This window comes from Semicossyphus pulcher, unplaced genomic scaffold (assembly GCF_022749685.1).
Source record: "Semicossyphus pulcher isolate SPU_LCO1_2020_fin unplaced genomic scaffold, fSemPul1.0.p SCAF_19, whole genome shotgun sequence".
In the NCBI taxonomy this organism is placed as follows: domain Eukaryota; kingdom Metazoa; phylum Chordata; class Actinopteri; order Labriformes; family Labridae; genus Semicossyphus; species Semicossyphus pulcher.
The window spans coordinates 10,279,684-10,303,721 of NW_027211692.1; the positions used below are offsets into that span (position 1 = coordinate 10,279,684).

A 24,038-nucleotide genomic window follows, 5' to 3' on the forward strand; every position below is an offset into this window, starting at 1 on the left:
AAATGTGTCCCAGACAGACTCTCTCCGTCTGTCCTCTGACCATCAGATCATGCAGTAGCTGTACCTCATCTTTTCACTCCCTGTCTCTTATCTATGGATCATGCAGTCCTGGTATTCTCATCTCCCAGCCTGCTGCTGCCTTGGCCCATGAGATACAGTCATCACATGGGGGAAAAAAAACACTCCGAGCTCGGGTGTCAAATGATGTTTAGATTTTCTTTAAATGCTGCATCGATCGGAGAGGTAATACAGCCCGCTGTTCACTGTTAAACATCAAGGAAAGGTTAAGGTATCCTTTTGTAGTCTGTGTAGAATATTCATTATTTTCAGGTAGACGACTGTTTTGTGTGACCTTTGAAGGAAAAAGAAGCTTGACTGGAACCTCTTGACATTTTGGTAATCTTTGGTTACCACTGATCATTTTGCTCTGAGGTGCTGACAGGATGTCTACTGAGCACATTAGATATTCATTTCATCCTCTTCTTTGTTCTCTTTTGGCAGTTTTGCTTTCATATAGAGGTCTGTTTCTGTCAACACTTTAGAGTCAAATTATCGTTTCAATTTTGCTTTGGCTGCAGGTATGAAGGGGGAAACAGTTTTCCGAGAATTTAAGACACTGAATTATGTTAAAAACTCCTCTTTTTTCTTTTCAGATAAACCCGAAGTAAAGATTGTGGTGACATATCCTGAAGGTTTAACCAGAGAGGGTGATAATCTCGATTTGACATGTATCGCAGAAGGAAAACCACAGTGAGTATTCACACAGATGGACGCACTTCACTTCAAAACACACTGAAATTTCAATTTAGTTTCATACTTTTCACTCTATATCCCTTCTCGACAGTCCCGGCACCCCTTTAACCTTTACATTTCAATGTACCATTTAAATGTTACCAGTTGTTAGCATGCTGAGTAAAACACATCATTAGACGGGGCCTCCCGATGGCCCTGCTCAGACATTCTCAGATTTGACCTTTATTTCAGATTTCTAGCGTGGACAGACAGCGGCTGAGTGATGTGTGTGGTATTTATGCTCTCCAGTCCCCATCAGATCAACTGGCTGAGAGTAGACGAGGATGTGCCGCCCCACGCCGTCGTCACCGGCTCTGACCTCTACATCGAGAACCTCAACAAGTCCTACAACGGCACCTATCGCTGCGTGGCGTCCAATGCTGTGGGAGAAGCCTACGACGACTACATCCTCTTTGTATATGGTAGGTATTACACTTTATTGCACTTGGTTTAAATGCTTCCATCACATATAGGATATAGTAAGTAACTGCCGACAGTAGTTTGGTAGTTAGGGGGGTTGTATTGGAACTATAAGGATTTACTACAACGTTTGAACAATCACATTTCCAACATATACAGATTTAAGCCGCTATTGAGACGAGCAGGCGGCTTAAAATCGCAGAAGGTGTCTGCATTTGACAAATCCACAAAGCTCCGAATTTAGGTTGAAGTTTTGAGCTGCTGCTGTACTATTAATGCAGAATGACTTTGATCAGTACACAGTAGAAGGTAATGCTTAAAGTGGCTTTTTACTGGCATGTTTGAAACCCAGTAAGGGAGATTTTTCTTTTTGTAGTTTTGCAGCAGAGTAGAAATTGAAACATGTCTGCATTGCCTGATAATGTACCGTCATACAGCAAACCTAGAAGAAGCCTGCAGCACGGCCATATGCGCAGTAACATTACACTTAACACGTAAATATCTGCCCCTCAAATTGTTTCAACGACCTGAGAATCAATCTCCGAGCCAGGTCCTGTGCATTGCCTTTTCCATTGCTTCTCCTTCTCATTACATGGAGCAGTTTACACGTAATTATCAGGCTTTCCCCGCTAACAGATAGATTTTAAAGAAAATTCTGCCAATTTAATACTAACATTATTTCAATCAAAGGGATGGTTAAAGACAAAAAGGATAAAAACTAACTAACTGGTTTAAAACTAGAGATATTATCATTTTTTTATTCCACAAATTCTGGCTCCTATATTACCCACAATGCAACTGATAGTTTGGGTGGATATTCTTATTTAGCCTCGGGTATCCAGCCTCAAACACAGATGAGGAGTGGGTTACAAAGCTGGCTTCGTTTGAATCCCACATCCCCAAATGTTTATAGTCTCTAAATGTTATGAATAGTTTTATTGAAGGTTAACAAAATACTACGTTATTGTTAGTTACATGTTATTATTGACAGTAATATATGTCAAAAACCCTGTGAAAGGTAATGATTGGTTCTACTGTCAATGTTGACAGGAAGTGCTTTTATTTTGAAGTCCCAGGAAATAACCTGTGCAGTGTTGTAAAACTGTAAATAATGAGCAGTAAATGCTTCAGTTTGAACCACACACCATCATTAAAGCTTCCAAAACACAACGCTAAACTTGTAGTCTTCAGTCCCAAATGGCGCTGACTCACGTGACATCACTTGAGGCAGTTTTTCACACTTCATGCAACTCCCCCTGGGAGAACAAATATTCCTTGTAAAATATTTTTAAAGGAACAGTTGTGCTCCACAGTGCCTGTACACCGACTGTCTGCTAACTTGATTGGCAATGTGAGGCAGTTTGAAAATGCAGCATTCATTCTTGTCAGGATGCTGCATTTTTGGATTCTGTGCAAGATTACCCAACCTATCTCTAAAAAAAAAAACAGCAGCACTCTCATATAATATTCACAGTCAGAGATCTCTCTGCTCATTGTTCATTTATAGTCCAAATTGGACCCGTGACATCACACTCTCTTCTGTTAGAGCTGGATTTAGGCAACTTTGTCAGACATGAGTGTAATATGATTTGCTTATTTGCTTTCTTAAAGAGATAATATATATAATATAGTATGTAGCCACAGCCAGCAGGCAATTGGGTTAGCTTAGCATTACAACTGGAAAAGGGGAAAACAGCTAACCAGACTCGAAATGTAACATAATCTGGCTACCAGTACGGAGATGCTTATTATGTTACCTTTGAACAGAGCAAGGCTAGCTGTTCCCCACAGTTTCCAGTCTTTGTGCTAAGCTAAGCTAACCAGCTGCAGGCTCCAGCATCATCTTCACTGTACTATCTTGGCAAAAATCTCAAACTATTTCTTCACAAGTCATGATCACTTCCATGACCGTGACCTATACCCTATTGGCTATGACTATTAGCTCTCATGGCAGGATTTCAACTTCATATTTCCACGCCAGAGATGGGCTTTGGATCTGTTGATTTATATTGAAGTGGGTGGAATTTCAATGTGTTCAGCAGCCGTCCTCGTAAAGGGCAATAGAGGGACCGTCTCTCCCAGGACCTGACTCTAAATGCAGAGGACTGTTAGCTCCCTCGGTTTGAACCGCTCTTCACTGAAGCTTCCCCTTTTAACCTTAATATGTCTGTCAATCATGACACGAACAGCAGTACACAATACAACATTCAATTGAAGCAATTACATTAAAAATAGCATGTGATATGAAGGAAGCAGACATGAAAAGGGGTCCATTATTCAGCTACAATTACATGTAATCTGAAAAAGTTTTGAGCAAACAACTCGACTGTGTAAAGTTGCACCAGGCATCTCTGCACCTGAATCCCCAGGGAGGAAACAGCGGGAGGTAACTGTTTGAAGTTTGGAGAACGAGAAGGACTTCATCATTTAGAAATCGTGTTACGCGACGTCAGTGAAGTACACACTCCTCGGACCTTAATTTCCTATTTTTTGGTGGCTGGCAGGGGTGATGAGGGCGAGGGGGAAAATAAATTTCCAGCAGGTGCGGCCATTGTTGGCGAGTTTAGCTTTCTCTCCTCGGAGCGCTCGCTCCCTGCTGTTTAGAAGAGGATTTTGTATTTTGCTCCCAAGTTTCAATTTGTTTCTGCCTGTGTGCCAAGAGCATTGCCTGCCAGTGACCGAACCCAAAACCAGAAATAAGGATGCATCTTCTCTTTGGACCATCAAGTAATATGTGTAAAATCATTATTTCTGCAGCTTCAGTGTGTCATTTCTCTGTTAAAGTGGCCCCAATTTACTTAGAACCCTAGTGCAGGTCTTGTCAGGATGAATTTAACATCAGGTAAAGTTTCTTAATGTTAGCTTGGATCAGGATTTTCTTGCCCATTAAACTGACTAAAATATTCACATCAGGAGTCTTTTGAATCACTTAAAATCCTTGATACATGAACCGAAGCTCAGAATTTAAAGCCCCCCTCCACTCCAAAATGTGTTTTGCTTATTGTAGCTTCGCTCAGATGTTTGACCTTCACTGTGCTGAATGACGCGTGTGCAGAGGTTGACATTACAAGGCTGTTTTTACATTCATCTGCTGAAGGGAGAAAAGTTTCTGTGTTCACCTTAAATCTGAATTCCTGGCGTGTATCAAGCATGCGAGCGTGATTTTGTGACACAAGAGCTACAGCATAAACAACTTAAACAAGACGTGATGAGTAAACCTGAAGCCTCCAGTGCACTGAGTATGTACGCTGAGACTTTACAGTAAAGTAGGAGACATCTTTGGCAAGGAAACAAACTTTCAAATGAAAAATATTTCAATTTAGAAGAATCTTACAATTGATCCAGTGAGATCAAGTAGATGTTATTTAAACTTAGTTTTTTTGCAAATAAACCCGAAATCATGAGACACAAATTATTATTATTTGAAGCTCCTGTGAGGAGTTTTTCGCTGGTTATGAAACAGACGAAGCGATTAACTGCATGCTGCCTTTATTATCCAGGGCAAAAATGTAAAGTGAGTGATACATATGACTGTTAAAGAAAGCAGGAGGAGACTTTTTGTTAAAAACTACCACTTAAGCAAGTACAGGACAAAATGGCGATACCTATGGCGATAAACGGTAATTGCGGGAGCACGCTTCCCAGATATCCAGACAGTGTCGCATGTGTGACGTCCACGGTTGGCTCCGGTTGTAACTCTTGATTTTCCTCGCTGACGGTCGCTTTCCTTTTTAGACTGTTTGCCTTCATCTGAGCGTCGAGTTTGTTTCTTTTTTTTTGTATTTTCACTTATGTTTGAAGTTGTATCTGTAGTCATCCATCTTTTCTTTGTTTGTTCAGCCATAGTAGATTACTGTTTAATCGCAACACTTGCAGAGACCGGAAAAGCAGCCGCTTAGCTCCGCCTACCCTCTCTGGCATACAAACCACTGCTGGGTGATGGAAAACGCGTCACTAACTGGGCGTAATACTGCAAATGTAAAGGCTTTCATCAGTGGACCATAGGCTCAATCATCATTGTGTTACCTCATTGAGCGATAGATCGAGACTTGAAATGAAAATCTTCGAGATCACTTTAAAGCAAAGTTTTTTTATATATCTTTAAACACGTATGAAGGTGAAATTTCGAATATGATAAATCATATCAACATTACCCTTATACTTGTGTAAGGGTAAACCTTAAACTGTACATTTCACACACCCAACTATCTGAGTTCTATAAGCAGGTTTACTTTGTTGTTGATATGTTCATCCAGGTGTGAGGAGTCATAAGTTCAGAGGTCAATGACACCAGCTAAATGTTATTTAAATTAAATACTTGTCGTCAGTTGTTGTCACAGTACACAGAGACAGGTCTGCTCTGTTTTTTTGTATATCTATTCATCACACTTTGATGCAGGTTATTAGATTCGGCCTCTTAAACAAACCCTCATATTTAAAGCTTAACATGCGCTCAAAGCGGCGGGGTTGGTCGAGGACAGGAGCAGAGGTGTGTTGTGCTAAAAGCAAAGCTGTTGTTGAAAATGGGCTCATTGTGGATTTCGTGCGAGAGACCGATTGTGGGTTATTGTTTTGATTATTACTCAGTCTCCTTGTTAAGGTTGTGTTGACAGCCATGAACTGTGTGTCAGAGAGAAAAAAAACAGCAATGTATTCATTTATTTATTTATATTCTGGGTCTGGCTGACAAATGTTTATGACAGTTGCTGAAAATGTGCATTTGTGAAAATAAATGCATTTGTAATGCTTTTAACGTCAACGCCATCTCACCGATTGTAGGGCGAGCAGTGAATAGGATTTTAATGGAGGGACAAGGTCTCGGGCAGAGGCGTCAACAAACCTGTCAGAGTCAGGAGAAATGAAGGCACAAACACAGGGAGTGTGGTGGGTGCAGCGCTAATGCAGTTTCTTGACTTTGTAAGCTTAACCTGGCAGCGACTTTCTACACCTTGAAACTTCAGAAACTTGCCTGCTGAACGGTTCAATGCAAAGATGTTGTTGATGTTTGTATCCACAGGAAGAATAAAGATGTGGGTTTTTTTAGCCGAGCCTTCAAACACCACATTAATCCAAGCGTTCACAGAAGCTCTGGTTTTCCAGTTTTTCACTGCTGAAATATTTACCCTTGTATGAAAAATTCCCAGCATGCTCTTAATGGAACATTTACAGATTTATGTGTGATGTTCGGCCGTTCTATGTTCGCTTGTATGTTCAGAGAAATGTGTGTTTATCGCCCCAGCTGACACGTGTGACTTTGTCATTGTGACATAGGTTTCCTGTGACTCTCATAACTCTGCCGCCCCATGGTTATTCATCATCGTGCTCTGCCAGGCACATGATGACATCTGCTTGTTCCCAATGGGCCCATAATGATCACTCCCAAACAAAAGGACAGCATATGCCGGCAAATAGCTCACTCAAGGCACACTTATTCAAGCTAGCACGACTAAATTCTTAATTGTTGTGTAAGGTGTCCTTGGAAAGTGAGATTTAACTTGTTCCCGCTCAGATTGGGTTTTTGAATGCTGGGAGAAGTACATTGTTATGGAATCAGGCAGATGGTAGACAGCAGACTAACAATAGATTGTGAAAGACACGTAAAACACACAAATAGTCCGACAGGATTCAGGACGGCAAAACGAAACAAGCACAAAGATATGTTGCTAAAGTGAAGTGTTATTTTAAACTAAGAATTTATTATATTGAATCAAATTATTTTGTGTCATTTTATTTAACTATTATAGTAATCTCTATTTACAGATCGAATCTGTATCTAGATTTTAGGGAAGGCAAGTGTTCTGGTTTCCGTTTGTACTAGGCTTGTAGTCCGAGTAATATTGACCAATCACGTATCAGCAGGCTGCGGCGTATGCGAGAAAAACAGTCCGTGTGGAGAGCAAGAGCAGGCGGAACGTAATGACATCCAGGCTCCCATCAGCGGCTATCTGACAATGATTTACCTTCTTATTAATCTCTATGAACAAGAAGCAAGTTCAGCTAACAATCTGCTTTACATTTAAAATCTAACTTGAGACAAATTCCCTTGACGCTGTGTCACGAAAGCTGTTCAGCGTTCAGATTTTCCGACTTCCTCGAATGCATCTGAAATGTTCGATCTGCCCTCCGTTCAACAAACGAGCATTTTAAAAGTAGTTTTCTTCTCCTCTTGAGGACAGACCTGACAAAGCTTCATTTTTACTTCTTACTAATCTGCTGATGACATGCTGATCATGATGTTGAAATGTCAGCAAAGGTAAGATTCGTTAATTAAAGCAAATCACAAGAAAAATGGTTTCTTTTTCTGTAACAATGCAGCACAAAGTCTTGACTGGAAGTGGTTTATCGCTAAATGCCGAGGATGATGGGATCCGAAACGACTATTATAGTAATGTGTAGCTTTAAAATGTAACTTTAAAATGCATCTTTCTCTTACTATTGAATTGCATCCATCCATCCATCCATTATCTTCTGCTTATCCGGGTCCGGAGCGCGGTGGCAGCAGCCTCAGCAAGTTGACCCAGACGCCCCTCTCCCCTGCAACGTTTTCCAGTTCCTCCTGGGGGATTCCGAGGCGTTCCCAGGCCAGTCTCCTCCCAGTTGGAGGTGCCCGGAAAAATTTCAAAAGGAGGCGCCCAGGAGGCATCCAACTCATCTCAGCTGGCTTCTTTCGATGCGAAGGAGAAGCGGCTCTACTCCGAGCTCCCCTCGGATCTCCGAGCTCCTTACCTCTAAGGCTGAGCCCAGACACCCTCCGAAGGAAACTCGTTCCGGCCGCTTGTATCCGCTATCTCATTCTTTCGGTCCCTACAAAGCTCGTGACCATAGGTGAGGGTTGGAACATAGATCGACTGGTAAATCGAAAGCTTTGCCTTCAGGCTCAGCTCCCTCTTCACCACGACAGCCCAGTACAACGCCCTCATTACTGCTGATGCTGCACCGATCCGCCTGTCTATCTCACCCTCACTATATACTTGTAAACCGGGCAGCAGGCAAAGGCGGGGACCTTGGTGTGCTGATCACCGACAGTGTATTGAATTGTAAACTTCCAAAATGTAAGGTTATTCAGTGATTTCCAAGGAGGACAGTTGTCGGTGCACCTCCTTGTTAATGCTCGTCTGGAGCGACATTTTTAGTTTCTTTTATTCCAGATTTTCTTTGCATATGATGAAAGTTTTAAAAAATTGTGTTGCAGAAGAAGGCAAAGAGTTTTTGGATGGCAATGCCGCCTAACGTTACCGTCTCTCTGACGACGTACCGCCCTGCTCTCATCAACTTGAATCATAACCAGTTTGCCGTCTACATCTGCCTTCATCCTTGTGACGCAGCGTTAATCTCAAACATTTTCAAGCAATAATATGAAACACTAACAGTTCAAAAGTTTTCACTAAATTGCCTTCGGGCATTAAGAAACTCATGAATGATGTCTGCTGCTGTTAAATTCATATATCATTTGCTCCATGCTGCACCGCTAACACTTGATGAATGAATAAAGACCAATGGGAGGCAAACTTTCCACCTCCTCCTTTCTACCTACAGTATATGTATTAACCATTGCTTGTGCCTTTGGCCACGACGTCTTCAATTAGTAACTTCCTGTCCACATTTTTTAACCAATTTCCATTATACACCACTTCTCTGGCGTACGAGCGTTGGAAGCAGCATGACTTCAGCTCGCTGTAATGAGACACAGGAGATTGGTAAAAGGTGCTCATAACCGTGTATAATTATGTCTGCGCTCCCACTCCTCTTTTCTGGAGGATTTAATGCCAGGCGAAATCATGTTGTGGTCCATGTGAGGGTTTGTTGTCCCAGACTAATCATGCCTGCTACAGTGGCTTAATTAGCGTGTGCTTCTGCAACATACATTGGTCTTAACATGAGAAAAATGTGCGTCTTTTGTGTCGCTTTTTAGCAACGACACACGACCTTAAACCCCGCACTTACTTAAGCCTTACTACAAAAATCCCACTTTCTTCTATTATCTGACATTTTTACTGTCAAGTTTAGTTATTTATGAGCTTTTGCTCTGGTAAAACCTTCACACACCTGTCAAAATAAAAGCTTTTTGTTTAACCAACCGCGTGCAACACGTTATTTTAATGAGCTGTTTTGTTCTTGATAAATATTTGCTTGTGTGGTTTTATTAATAGAGCAAAGCTGAATTTTCCATCACTTCTCTTTCATACTGCTGCCATCCTCTGCTAGTGCTAGTCCTTCAGGCTCTTCCTATTTCAAATAGACTAATGACCTTTCACTGTGCGACAGCCCGGACAGGTGTGAGGCCGATGTAAATCCACGTCAAATCAAGTCCTATTGTGGCGCCTGTATTGTATGTGAGGCTGAGAGAGAGGCATGTCATGCTGTTCTCTACGCCGGTGTGTCCGTGGTGGGCTGTGAATTGTGCCCCCTGGCTGGTGTGAGGTGTGTGAGCTGAGAGCTGGCCGGAGAGGGAGAGAGGCCTTTCTCCGTCACAGAGACGACCTGCTGCTATAACTCACACGTACCGACTGTTGGCAGGAGAATTATGCTGCACTTACCATCGCAGTTGAGCCTACAGATGATATTTTGACCCGTAAGCCGCGCAAGAAGCCAAAGATGAACGCGGCACTTAAAATGTCGAAGGGTTTTACACGTAACGAGCAGGAAGGACTAACAAGTCTCCCTGTTCTTATGAAAAGGCGGTTGTGAAACTGTCCTTGTGAATCTCACTGGTTTTAAAAAATGTGCAACAAAGCGGCGGACACTTTCATGGACAGCACTTTCGGAGTGTAGATTAATTTTTCATAATCAAAGCAAACTGAGTCGTCTTTTTGTGTGCTATAATGTGTCTAGATTTTATTGCTTTTAGTTTGTTGTAACTTATTTTAAAAGGCTTTATAAATAAAGTGTATTATTATCATTATTACGATATCAGATACGCTATGACAGCTACTTTCTCCGACACCATGTTTCTGGGGAATATATATAAAAGTTCATGTTAAAGCAACTTCTCTAAGGAAGAGAAAACAAATAGACAAAAGAAAAACAGAATCTCCCCCCTGCTGGCGTGTTGGCAAGCAGCTTTAAGCAGGCATAGATAAACAATTTCTCCTACATTGTTTCACTTTATGCTTAAATTTTCTCATATCAAATTCCTCACTCATACAAATGCTCCCTGAAAATATGGCCTCTCCAAAATACACTCATATTTCAGACCCTCATAATGCCGAGCCCCGAGTCATCCAGGCTGGAAATTGCCCATGGAGAATTCTTGTTCGCCTGGATATTATATGTGCCACATCCTATCCCGGCCTTTGTGAAGACCCTCTTCCTCTGAATGGCCAATTTCCCCTCTTCCAGACACTGACATTTCAGCTATCAGACCGCCTTCGGTCACAGGGAAAGAAATCCAGCCCACCCTCCTCTTCAAATACTGTCAGAGCAGAATCTCTTCCCGATACCCTGATACCCCCCTACCACCATCAACACCACCTCCGCCATACACTCCATCCCCGGCGGCAACATTATGCTGTCCTTGATGTTTTATCATTAGTTTGGGAGCGTGTGGTCCCCCACTGCTGTCTTTTGATGGAGTGCAGACAGTAAAGGCACGGAGACAGCCAGCCAATTTCCCCCGCTGCGTCTCTGCCACAGCGAGGGGTTGTGCTATCTTCACCCAGCACCAGAGCCAGCCGCATATTCCCCTCAGCCCTCCTTAGTACCATTGCATACCTGAATTGCCCTCCATTTTGTCTTTCTGATTATTTTGTCGGGGGGTTAGTGACAGGTCTAATCAGTGCGGTGTTGGGCGGAGGATGCTGCTCGGGGCTGCAGCAGGAGACCAGCAGGCTGGTTTAATTTGCAGTTTGACTTAATTATTGAGAGAGGCTGTGGAAAATAGCAACACCTCTCCATGATTGTCAGACATTATTATTCATAGTTAATTAGAAAATGTATCAAAAAAGAATAACAATAGCTTAGCATAATAACGTATAATACAACTCCAGAGAAAGTCATACTAGTGTCTTTTTCTCTGCTTCTATAGCGACACTAGCGAGCACGGCTCTGTGGATGCTCCACCACTTTGATCCAGACTGAAAAATCTGCTGTCAGATTAATGGTCATAACCATTTTTGGACGAATATGAATGTGTGGAGGATTAAGGCCAGAGATTCCCACTGTTTCCCTCAGGCACCACCGAGACATTTTTAGTTGAGTATCCTAGCTTACACATAAAAACAAAACATAACAATCTACAAATAATCCTAACAAGGGGGCAGCAAACCTTCAAGCCAGTTCACTTCAGACTTCAGTGACAGTTAGTAGTAGGGATGTCACGAGAACCAATACTTCGGTAGCAAATCGATGCCAAAATTCTGAAAACACGACGGTACTCATTTTTGGAGGTACTGCAGGTACCGTAGATGTCAGAGAAGAGCTCAAGACTAACGCCGTCCAGCCGTCCGGTCCCTTTTTTCCCTGATAATGTTACACTGGGAACAAATCCGTGTTGAAAACGATAGGAGGAGAGCCAGTAACGTTAGCTGTTGGCAGCTGGTAGACAGCACAGTCCAACAGCTAGACAACAGTGGAGTTACATTATGATGCGTTCAATGCGCTCTATTCAGTAAAAATGAGTATTAGGCGAAGGTAAGTTACAATGTTTACGATATGTTCAAGTGCAATCTTGTAAAATTTAGTTTTTGGCGACAAATTTGAATAATATCCAGTTGTTTGAAGGAGATGTTTTCACAGCAATATAAAATAGATATTCGAGAGAACACCAGCTCTAAGAAGCTTATAATACAGAATTAAAACTACTAATGCCAAGATTTGTTTAATCAAAGCAAATATTTGAATAAAAATACAATCAATAATATTAAATTCAGTGTGTGGTATCGAATTAGGTATTGAGAATCGTGGAATTTCACTGGTATTGATATCGGCCACTACATTTCTGGTATCGTGACATCCCTAGTTAGTAGGAATAAGTCCTTGGAGTGTAGACAGTAACTTCCCAGCTTTTTTGGTAGATAAAGATCCAAAGGTAAGATGTGAGGAGGCCACACTCGGCAAGATAAACAAGAATCCATCTTTGGTAAAGTTTTCAATGGACCTGTCTCTTTACTCTCTAACCATCTCTCTTTGGTCACTTGGTGGTCCCTTTACTTGTCTCTACTCTTGACCCATCATCAGGTCAAAATGTAATGACCAAACACTTACAAATGACCATCAGTTAGTCATTAGCAAATATGCTAACACACTAAAGCTGCGTTCCAAACAACTCATAACTGGAAAATTGTCAACCTCCCACAAAAATATGGTCATTAAACTTCACTCAAAGTTCCTACTTTGGGACAAATTGGTCCATTCGTCATCAACTTCATGAATGGCCACACCCATGGTAGCGCTGTAAATGACAAACCATTGTACATATACACTCACCGGCCACTTGCTAGTACCTGGTTGGACTCCCTTTTGCCTTCAGAACTGCCTTCATTCTTAGGGCATAAATTCAACAAGGTGCTGGAAACATTCCTCACAGATTTTGGTCCATATTGACACGATAGCGTCGCGCAGTTGCTGTAGATTTGTCGGCTGCACATCCACTCTGCTATTCTCCCGTTCCACCACATCCCAAAGGTGCTCTATTGGATTGAGATCTGGTGACTGCGGAGGCCGTTTGAGTGCAGTGAACTCATTGTCGTGTTCAAAGGAAGCAGCTTGAGATGATTTGAGCTTTGTGACTTGGCGCGTTGTCCTGCTGGAAGTAGCCAATCAGAAGATGGGTACACTGTGGTTTTAACGATGCTCAATTGGTACTAAGGGGCCCAAAGTGTGCCAAGAAAATATCCCCAACACCATTACACCACCAGCAGCAGCCTGAACCATTGATACAAGGCAGGATGGATCCATGCTTTCATGTTGTTTGACACTACCCTCCGAATGCCGAAGCAGAAATGGTAGATTTAGTTTCTGAAATACTCAGAACAGCCCGTCTGGCACCAACAACCACGCCACGTTCAAAGTCACTTTCTGATGCTCGGTTTGAACTTCAGCAGATCGTCTCGACCATGTCTACATGCCTACATGCATTGAGTTGCTGCCATGTGATTGGCTGATTAGAGGTTTGCGTTAACGAGCAGTTGAACAGGTGTACCTAATGAAGTGGCCGGTGACTGTACATTGTACATACATTGAGGTAAAACATGTCGCCTGTGTTATTAAGTACTGGATAAGGTAAACAATCTCTTTTAAGCTTCAAAGTTATTCAAAAATATGTTAAGTGCAAAAAAAGGCAAATAAGGTACATTCAAAAGAAACATCAGTTTGTCACAGTCAGCCATGTTTTTGTTTACGTTTGGCGTGATGGACCTGTAACGCTTGGAGGACAAAGTTGGATATTTCAACTGGAAAAATCTGACTTTTAACTTTACCTTGAACTCAGCATAAGCTAACTTTATGAGATTGGTAATACCTGCTAACCATCAGCATGTTAGCATACTGACGTTAGCATTAATGTTGGCTCTTAGTGAGTAAAAGTTATGCCACAACAGAAGCTCAAACACATGGTGAGATTTTTTAAGCACAGTTTTTCACCTTCAATGACTTTTGTCTCTTTCTTTACTCTGCTCTTTACTCGTCCTTTATTTCTTACACATGTTCTTTATTTTTTTCACTCTTTTCATCTAGATGCTCCCACCACTAGCCCCACACCCACCACCAACCCAGTCAACACGCAAGGTACTGTATGCCCCCACTCCTGTCCCTCTCACAAATCCTGTGTGTGTCAGTGTGCGTGTGTGTGTGTGTGATAAAGAGCTTGCATGCAGGTGTGATCCGGTGATCAGGGAGAGAACGAGCGAGGGCTTGTAACTAAGGCTAAGAGACACTGTGGATGGCCAGTTTTAATCAGATAGTGCTGCTGATGGCTGACACCGAGGACAGGCGGCGCGCGGCTGTCAGAGACACCTGTCAGAGCTCCTTTTTTTTACTCACATGTTTGATCTGAGGAAACGTACAGTCTCTGCTTTGCTGTTCTGCTATCTTATCAGCATCTGCAGCCGTATCTCAACCGGCCCATCCATCATATTATAATGCCCTTTACATCTCCCCTACAAATGCCAGTCACATTTCGTCTCCGCGAGGCCAAAAAACATCAATAACTACTTTCTAAGAGTCGTATGAAATGAATGAAAGGCGGTTAATTTAGCACAGCAACCTTTGGCTTCTTCTGTACTCTCTGTTTTATATTTTGATTCAGCTGTTGCTAAAATTTATTTCAATATTAACCTTTTTTTTTGTTTTTTTTTTAAATCGCTATTATTTCAAAGCACCGCTAAAGCTAGACAGCTGGCGAGGCAACCTTGGGAGGTGACATTTGGATATGCCAGAATGTGACATTTCAATACAAAAACTATCCTTAAAGAATGGATCGCTTTATCAATAGCTGCTTTAGAGATACGGCAATTTCGGCCCTTTTGTTATGACCGTTTCAGCAATTTATACAGTCATGCAACGTGGAGTGGACACATACAGATAATAAGTTTGAAACTCAGCATGAGGCTGCATCAAAAGCACCAACCTTGTAATGTGGCAGCTTTCAGATATCGTCGGATTTACATTTATTTGATCAAACAGTTGGCTTTTCAGTGTGCACACTGTATTTGGGTCACTTATGGGTCACACAAAAAGCCTGTATTCATACTAGTGGGTTTTAATGACACAGCTCCTCTCCTTTCATTGCATGTGTTAGACGACTGCCTCGCGTTTGAATTTTCTCCTTCAAATCTGCTTTTTTTTCTCCTCTCAGTTATCAGCAGCTTTCCAGTGATCACGCTGCCTCCCTCTGGGTGTGGCTTGCACAAACAGGAAGCTGCTTTTGCAGAAGTGTGCATTACTCTGCATTTTTTCCCCCCTAAGCTTCTTCTCCTCCTCGGAGTTACACTGATGCAGCCGGCTCTGTGTTTTCTGCCGTGGCATTCCAGTAATTTCCGAAAGACAGGCTTGAAAGAGGATTTAGCGTGATTTATGCAGTACATGCTGGGAGGATGTAATTGAGCTTTCTTGCAGTTCACTACTCTTCTAAATACCCTGTCACAGGGGCAATGGTAAGCTGGCTTGCGGTAGATTGCTTTGCACTACCTTAATCAGCATAACAGCACAGTATAGCGTTTCCCCCTCGCCAATAAGGAAGTATACAGCGTGATTTCTTATTCGCTCATTATAACCAGGGTGTGAACTGCCACGGCCGCCGGCACCACCAGCTGAGATATTCTGTCGTAATCAGAGGTCACTGAACTACCACTGCATATGATCCTGATTTTAAAGGTCCAGTCCGTCTATTTTTGGATGCATACACTACATAATGATTAGTTTGTGTTTTTGTTAGCAGATCATGACTAAACATGATTCATTAGCAAATACAAATGTGGACTTCCTGTTATGTGAAGTTATGGATGCTTGTGTGATTTTAGTTTCGGTTGCAAGTTATTAATTTTATATATTGGAAATTTGAACTATTTATTGATATAATGGATGATTGTGTCGCATTAGGATTAAGTCTTTTGTTTTATAGATTTAAATTGGGTTTATTTTTTATATTATTTACTTGTGTAGGGCTGCACAAAGCTGCCTCATAGCTGGAAAGCTCCTGCTTTGAATCCGCGGACGTATATGTGACCTTTCTGTGTGGAGTTTGCATGTTCTCCCCGTGCACGCGTGTGTTCCCAGCTTCCTCCCACTGTCCAAAGACATGCTTGTTAGGTTCGTTGGTGGCTTCGTTGAATTGTGAGCGTGAACGTGTCAGCCCTGTGATTGAGTGGCGATCAGTCCAGGGTGTGCCCCGCCTCTCGCCCAGTGACGGCTGGGATAGGCTCCAGCCCTCCTCAAACCCTGAACAGGATAAGTAGTCTAGATCAGGGGTTCCCAAACTTTTCCATGCCAAGGCCCCCCAAACAGCTTTTTTTTGGAAAGATTCGCCTTGGCTAATGCAGAAGCTAAGAGGGATCTAACTATTAATACAGTAGATTCAATGGCTGTCTGTCGTTGGTAGGTGCTCCAAAAGACCTGTTTTTAAGCTGGAGCATAGATAGTATCTTAAAGGTCTTTTTTTTGCTGCGTGTTAATAGTTCCGCCTAGCTCTGAGAAATGTAGTGTCCTTATGATTCAGATTAACTCACCTTGAAGTTCCTGTCATTAGCTAATCCACATGAGCAACATGTGGCTGCTGCTTTACCTCTCTAGTAGTTAAAAGAGAGCGTGAGGGAAGGGGGTTTCCTAATCATGTTAAAAACACTCCCTTACCCGTTTTGTGGGTCATGACAGATGCAAAAAAGTGGATTCAATTTCTAAAACGCCAGGATTTCGCTCGCTGTATTTTCTTCCGTTGAGTTTTCCGTCTCCCTCTTGTTGCAGCTCAAAGAGTTCAAAGCCTCAATCTGGTTTTGTGAAGTCAGAGCAAATGCCACGTTAAAGCACACAATCTCGCAGTTGTTTGTTTCATGTTCACAAAGTTTCACAAGAGTTCATATTGTCAGGTCTTTCAGTGTCTTAAAAGATGCAGAGAGTGCATGCGTGTGTGTTTGTATGTGTGCGCAGACCTCGTGGGAGAGATAAGTCACCCTTTCATTGGCATCTCTTTCATGTGTTGGAAGTTTTTAGACCTTGTGTTTTTTACTGCATATTTACACTAAAACAAAAAAGCTTTTAGTTCACTTCTCGACATCTTGTTTCGAGAAACGTTGACTGACATGCGCGACCTTCTTTTACACTGATCTGAATACTTTATTCAGACATAGACCGCTAAACACAGCAGAAAATGAAGCATGCGTTTGAGCATTAATGAAGCAGAACTGAGTCTTTGAGACGGCCAGTAGCTGGTCAGCTAGAACTAACACGTGTATATGGAACTATGTTGTTTTCATTTATTGAATGTTTTCACTATTAGGTTATATTAGGCCATCAAGCCCCAGATATAAACTGCTTTTAATGTGTAATGTGACCTTTTTATACTAACTGCTTTTTGCCTTTTTTTCTTGTATTTGATTAGCTGAAAAAACAAATTCCCATCCTGCTGAACATTTAATTTTTGAGCCCAACCAACTCAGCCACTAAGGCCTTTGACAGATATATTTGTATCGGCCTATATTACAAATGTACACAGACTGTAATGCAGAAAACAATGCTTTGAAGGGATTTGAAAATGGTGTTATATGTGTTTTTTTACAGCAGAGCAAGCTCCAGCTCAACATTCTGTTCTACTCTGTTCTATTTAAAGTTGTAATCTCGGCACCACAGACTGTATAAATAATGGACGTAGTCTCAGTGACGTCACCCATAGGTTTCTGAAGAAGCGTTTTGAAGCCCGAATTGCGCCGCCGCTGGGGGTCGCTGTATTGGAAATGCCAGAGCCGGCTAATCCAGAGACGGGCAAAGAGGTGGAGTGTGACTGAGCTACAGCCTATGGCTGAGGCCTATGGGCGGGCCGCATGAATCAGCCAGCTACGGCTGTGAAGCTAGGCTATATGCTCCTCAGCGTAGCTAACGGTTATTATCCATAGACTGTATAAATCATGAATGAGCTGGTTTGACTTTCCCAGGAGGAGATTCTGTCGGTGACTGACTGCAGGTGTTTAGTTATCAGACTAAAGAAGTAGCGGACTCGCTGCTCGCTCGCCCGGTGAGAGAGCAGCGAGCCGACACGTAACGGGAAACTTAAAATAACCGCTCTGCTCAACACTGCAGTCCGCTGTAATCTCTTAAACTCCTGACTCCTATTTACTGGCCGACGATTAAATAAATGTTTGATAAACACTGCACAGGCTAACAAGCAGCTAAACCTGCTACCTTAGTGCTAAAAATATTTCAATACAATAACACTAGCATTTAACTCACCGAAAAGCTGGAGCTCAGACTTCTTGCACGGCCATAAAGTTCCATAAATCCCACAGAGAGATTATTTGTCCAAACTTTGAATGAAAAAATCCCCAAAAGTCTCCAACAACACAAACAGGTGAAGTTAAGCTCAGTGTCTGTGTCTGTGTTGACGTCTAGCAGACAGCCAGCAGGATCCACCTGTCAATCAAGTGATCCGGCCCCTATGATTTAAGGCTTAATATAATTAAAACGAGTGTGTTATAAAAAAATTCACCCCCCCCCCCAGAGTTATCTTGAACAATAAAATTAGCTATTTATAACAAAACTGTTTTTTGTACCAGGCTGTAAACATGTTTATTTCTGCTGTAAAAATGGGCATTTTCCCACCTGCTGTAATGTTATTTCTTGTTTTCTGGAGCCAGCCTCAAGTGGCCACTCGAAGAACTGCAGTTTTTTGCACTTCCGCATTGGCTTCACCTTTCAACACCGGAGGTTGCCGCATGGGCGGCACCTATGGCAATAAACTGTAATCGCGGAAGCACACTACCCAGATATCCAGACAGTGTTGCATGTGTGACGTCAACGATTGGCTCTGATTGTAACTCTTGATTTTCCTCACTGACAGTCGACAGTCAGACTTTTTGCCTTCATCTGAGTGTCGAATTTTGTTATTTTTCTTTGGATTTTCACTTATTTTTGAAGTTGAACCTGAAGTCATCCATATTTTCTTTGTTTGTTCAGCCACAGTAGATTACTGTTTACTCGCAACACTTGCAGAGAGCAGAAAAGCAGCCGCTTAGCTCCGCCTACCCTCGCTGGCAGACCAACCACTGCTGGGTGATACGCGTCACTAACTGGGTGCCGCTTGTGATTTTTTCTGTGAAAGTCGCCACAGACACCAAGTCTGTAATACTGCAAATGCAAAGTCTTTCATCAGTGGGCCATAGGCTCAATCACCATTGTGTTACCTCATTCGGCGATAGATAGTCACCTAACAGACATTTATTTAAATGAAAATCTTCAAGATTATTACTTTAATGATACACAATAGTAATGTACCTCAATAGAGATGCACTGCTTGCTTTGGATGGCGGGAGTACAAAGTGCAGGACTGTCACACCAGAGTCCAGAGTTTGCTGTCTCAGTGTGTCATCAGCTTCAGGGCCGTTGTGGCTCAGTGGTAGAGTCGGTCGTCTTTAATCGGAAGGTTGGCGGTCCGATCCCCGGCTGCTATAGAACCCCAATTAGCTCCAGAAGGCATAACCATCGGTGTGGGACTGTGCGTGAATAAGGCTAGTTAGATCCTGGTAAGCAGATTGGCACTTTGGCATTGCAGCCTTGCAGCCTCTGACATCAGAGTGTGGATGTGTGCATGAAAGGGTGAATGTGACATGTAGTGTAGAAGCTGAAGTGTAGATTTATGTCTCTTTTTCCTGTATAACATAACCATTAAAACATTAGATAATAGTGTCACGACGAGGTGATCAAGTTTAGCAGGATTATTGGAAAACAAATTAAACATGTTGTCTTTAAACATTCAGTTTCGTTTTGTGTTGCTGCTGTAATTTAGTTGTATATTGTGCTGAATGGTTGCAGCATCACAGATGGATAAAATAGCCCTCCACATGTTCTTTGTCAGTGGTCGGATTCCTTTTTTTGGGGGGAGAGGGTAGAATTTACCCACAATCCCCGGCTCTGAAGGAATAAAGGGAGTCTGTGGCGATAATGCTCCAGCTCGTCAGATGCTCAGAGATGATCCAAGGCAGGGACATCATATCCCGGCTAAGCCTTCAGTAACCCCCCTCTCCCCCCTCAGCCTGGTGAGAGGAGCCAGAGGAGAGGCAGGGAACACGGCATTATGTTGTAGACTTGATTAAAAAGGTCTTATGTTCCCGCAGAGCTGCAGTCCGGGGTAAATTGTTGTTTAGCATGCGGCAGTTGGACCTCTGCTGAGTGAATAAAGGCGTATAAAAAGACAGGAAGTAAATATGAAAGAGGCTTCTGGGTGTGATGAGTTAACGTCGTGCTTTATGGTTGGTAAATTAACAGCCAGTAAGAGCTTTGGAAGCAAACATTACACTACACATGACCCTGAGCCTGGCCTCTAAACTGCCCCTTGTAGACGTTACCATTTTATAGTTGTTATGCTAGGTTAGCTTAGCCGTCGGTGTGACTTCATTGTTCATCTTTTTTCCTGCAAATAATTTCTACCTTTAAGTAAGTAAATCACGGGGCGTGTTCTCATACATGTTGTGTTTGCGCTGTTACACGTTACGTGTTGGCAGCTTTCCACTGCTGTCCGGTCTTGGGATTCAAACCTCAAACTCCATGCGTGCTGTTGACTTCCACGCTGACTGTTCAGAGTGGATTTAGTATTCAGCATAATGAGCCATTAAACATTTACCAGTGTTGTTTTAACTCTCACATGTATCATTACTCTTTGAAGTATCTCATTGGAAGAATTAAAGAATCATTTAGAAATGCTAATTAGTTTTTTTTTCTCTCGCACATTTGTTTACTCTGATTCCCAGCTGAAGTTGTGTTTTTTCTGACCTGCAGGTTTTTCTTGTTTCCTTTAAAGAGTTATTAAAGAAAGAAAATATTGTAATGGTCCGTTTTAATTGGTCTCTGGGGAATGGCTTTGCAATGCCAGCCCACCACTAAAGTTAAAAGAGTGTTTCACTGCAGTAATATAGTTTTTTCTCGTGGAGCGCTTGTAAATGATTATGGGAGCTCTACTTAGCACATTAGGGTTTGGAGATTGAACGCTGTGTGCCAAAGAACTCATGTGTCCTCATTTCTATGGCTGATGAAGTGCACTTTGGTAGCAGGGGAAAGTGTAGGAAGAGAAAGAGCAGAGATTTATGTTATTTTGTCAACCTTTTCCTTCCCTTGATCTCCACGCGTTGAAGAGGGAAGTATGAAGTGGAGCCGGATGCTAAGGGCTTTTGTGCGGCGAGTTTTGCCAATCTTAAAGATACAATAAGCGGCCATGGAGGACTTCAGGTTCACTGTCACATTTCCATTCATTTGTCATTTATTAGCCGTAGCAACACTTTCACTTGTATTTCCGCACCCCTGTAAATGTCACAGCTCTATTTGTACATCTTCAAATCATTGTTTGGCTTGTTACAAAGGACTCCGGGAATCTATTTAGCGGCAAAGCGGTGGCATTGGAATTCAACAGGGGACCATATTGTGCTCTGTTGATGGTCTGCTCCAACAGCACTGCGAGAAATGATTTGGCGGAGATTGCCCATGTATGCTCATCTCATTACGTTCATTTCCTTTTTGAACAGCTATACACAAACACACACACACATGCAGACACACGCGCGCGCACGCACAAAAGCCAAGGATGTTAGCGGTTCAATGCTGCGAAGTGGCTATTGACGGTCCTTCAGCGATGCCACATTGTCCTGCTACTGTCGAGGAAGGGGTTAATGTGAGAGTCTATTCAGTGCGAGTGAAGTGTATGCTTTGCTCAATGCTAGAGAGTCATTGTTTCAATTATATCCATGTAATTACATCTATAAATTGTAATGTGTTTGTGTGTGTGTGTGTGTGTGTGTGTGTGTGTGATAGTCCTTGTTATGTGAGCAGAAAACTATTAAAATAAAATAAGATGGGAAAAGTGAAATCCAGCTCCGTGTAATCAGCGCGGTGACAAGCCCCCCGCTCTGATCTCCGCGCTGACAGATGCACACTTACTGACCACGGCGACAATTAGTCATTCCAGTACAGAGGTGGGACTGTAAAGCATGCGGCGCTGGGAGTTCAGCGGAGCAGATTTCACCGCCGCGCAGGCACAGGCATCAGTTGCAAATCCTCTTTATTCCCCCATAAATCCCCCCGGCTGTGCACATCCTGTCAGGGCGGCGGTGTGGGCATGTCAGCGCTCCCCGAGCAGAGCAGTGGACACCGGCCACATTACAGACATCATCAAATTCTACTTATTTCAAGTGTGGGGCCACAAAGGCTGCTGTAATAACACTGTCTGTCATTTTGGAGGTTTTTTTTCTTCTACTCCAGGCACCTTGTAGTATTATGAATGCATATATATATTGAGCATGAGCGGCCTGAGGGAATCACGCTTATGATGCTGGATGTGTTGAGGCAGGGAAAAGGAAGGAGGAAGGAAAGTAATAACAAGTAGCAATACCACGTTTTAGAGAGAAAATCTGTTCTTGTAAATGTCAGAGATGAGGGGCAAACACAGATACAGATTAGCACTTCTGGATCTGTATTATAGAAGCTTAAGAACTTGTATATAATATCTTATCAGCTTCTAGGTTCATGGTAGAATGGGTTACAACCAGATGTAGAGAAAAGGTCGTTTGAGTATAGCAGTACCTGCCGTTAAGTCGATGTTCTCTTCCTAAACTAAGGTCAGAAAAGTGTGTTAAACTTGCATCCTAACCTTCAAAATCCCAGTAAGCTCTCCTAATTTTAGGTCACCGCCAGTGGCGTCCTTAGCCCCGAAGGTTTGTGGTCCGGAGTTGATTTTAACGTACTGTAGTGGAGTGGAACGTTAGGGTGCAATACAGCTCTGCCGTGTAACCGGAGTTAAGCGAAGACATCCAGTCAAGACTTCCTTTTCCTTGTGCTGCATTGTTACAGAAAAAGAACCCGTTTTTCTTGTGATTCACTTTAATAACGGCTCTTACCTTTGCTGAAATTTCAACATCATGATGCAGATGAGTAAAAAGTAAAAGGGAAGCTTTGTCAGGTCTGTCCTCAAGAGGAGAAGAAAACTACTTTAAAATGCTCGTTTGTTGAACGGAGGTCGGATCGACAATTTCTGATGCATTCAAGGGTGTCAGGAAATCTGAGCGCTGAACGGCTGTTGCAAACTTTCTGTCCGTTTTGGCTCTTGTTTGTGGTATTCTCATGATGTGTTTGCCCTACAATCTGACACAAGACCACAGCTCTTTGGGCCCATAGTCATTTATTGATAATCACCTGCCATTTGATTTCTGTCACCTGTTGTTTGGCACTGATGTCTGCAATCAAATACTATAAATACAGTAGTAATACAGCCTTGAGATTATGTCATGAGAGGCTTCTTGCATTTGCAATACATCTTGTCTTTAACAGTAAGAAGTGTCATAGTTTAAACAAATGAAGAACATAATATTTGAAGGGAAGCGATGTCAGAAATGTATATTTTTTCATGAGGCAGAGTATGTTGTCTTGGTATTTTAGTTTATTTAAATGTGTCCAGAGTGTAGCAGCCAGAGAGAGAAAGAGAGTTTTGTTATTTCTGATGAGATGAACAATTTAATTATGGCCATAGAATCAACAACCCTCACCTGCCCTCGGACCCCCCTATAAGGTGTAAGGTTAGCCCCGGATGTTTTCAAGTCCCAAAAAACGCCCCTGGTGACCGCTAAGCTATGCTAACTTCCTGTTTTCCACCAGGCAGTGTTAGCTAACTTGTTTAATCCCAATAGCTGCCCCTGCATTGCTAACGATAATATCTACAGTCGGCACTGATGCATTGTGGGATTTCATTGCAGGATATTTATCCAGGCATAGAGTTCAGTGCATATGTAATGTGATCATTCCCGCAAAACGGTATGCACCTTGGCTATTATTGCTTTCCTACTAAGATTTTGGACTTACTTGGTCAAGCAAATCTCATTTACTGTTTTAGAGTTCTAATTGCATTTAAGTACAGAATTTTGCTTGCAGCGCTAGTCATGTGATACATTTTAAATAATCAGAGGCCTAAATATCAGATTTTACCCCGCATTCATGTGGCGTCTTAATTGGAGGAAAACGAATTTACAGACTGGAAAAATTCACATTCATGTTCTCGTAAGTTTGAACGATGCACAAAGTCTAAGAAAATGTTGGTACAAGATTTACCTAATTGATGTAATTTAATGCAGAAATGTTAGGAGAGAGCGTAAATATGAGGTTGATGGTAATTTATGTTTTAATTCACGTTTTATATTAAATTCTTC

At 42.3% G+C, this 24,038-nt stretch overlaps 1 protein-coding gene across 1 annotated transcript in view; it reads left to right on the forward strand.

Moving 5' to 3' along the window:
- The window catches only part of LOC138597132 (cell adhesion molecule 1-like), a 175,155-nt gene that overhangs the window by 145,969 nt on the left and 5,148 nt on the right, over nucleotides 1-24,038 (forward strand). The window contains exons 7-9 of the mRNA XM_069668680.1: nucleotides 654-750; nucleotides 1,042-1,214; nucleotides 13,885-13,935. Coding sequence (XP_069524781.1) covers nucleotides 654-750; nucleotides 1,042-1,214; nucleotides 13,885-13,935 — 321 coding nt within the window. The remainder of the gene's footprint in view (nucleotides 1-653; nucleotides 751-1,041; nucleotides 1,215-13,884; nucleotides 13,936-24,038) is intronic.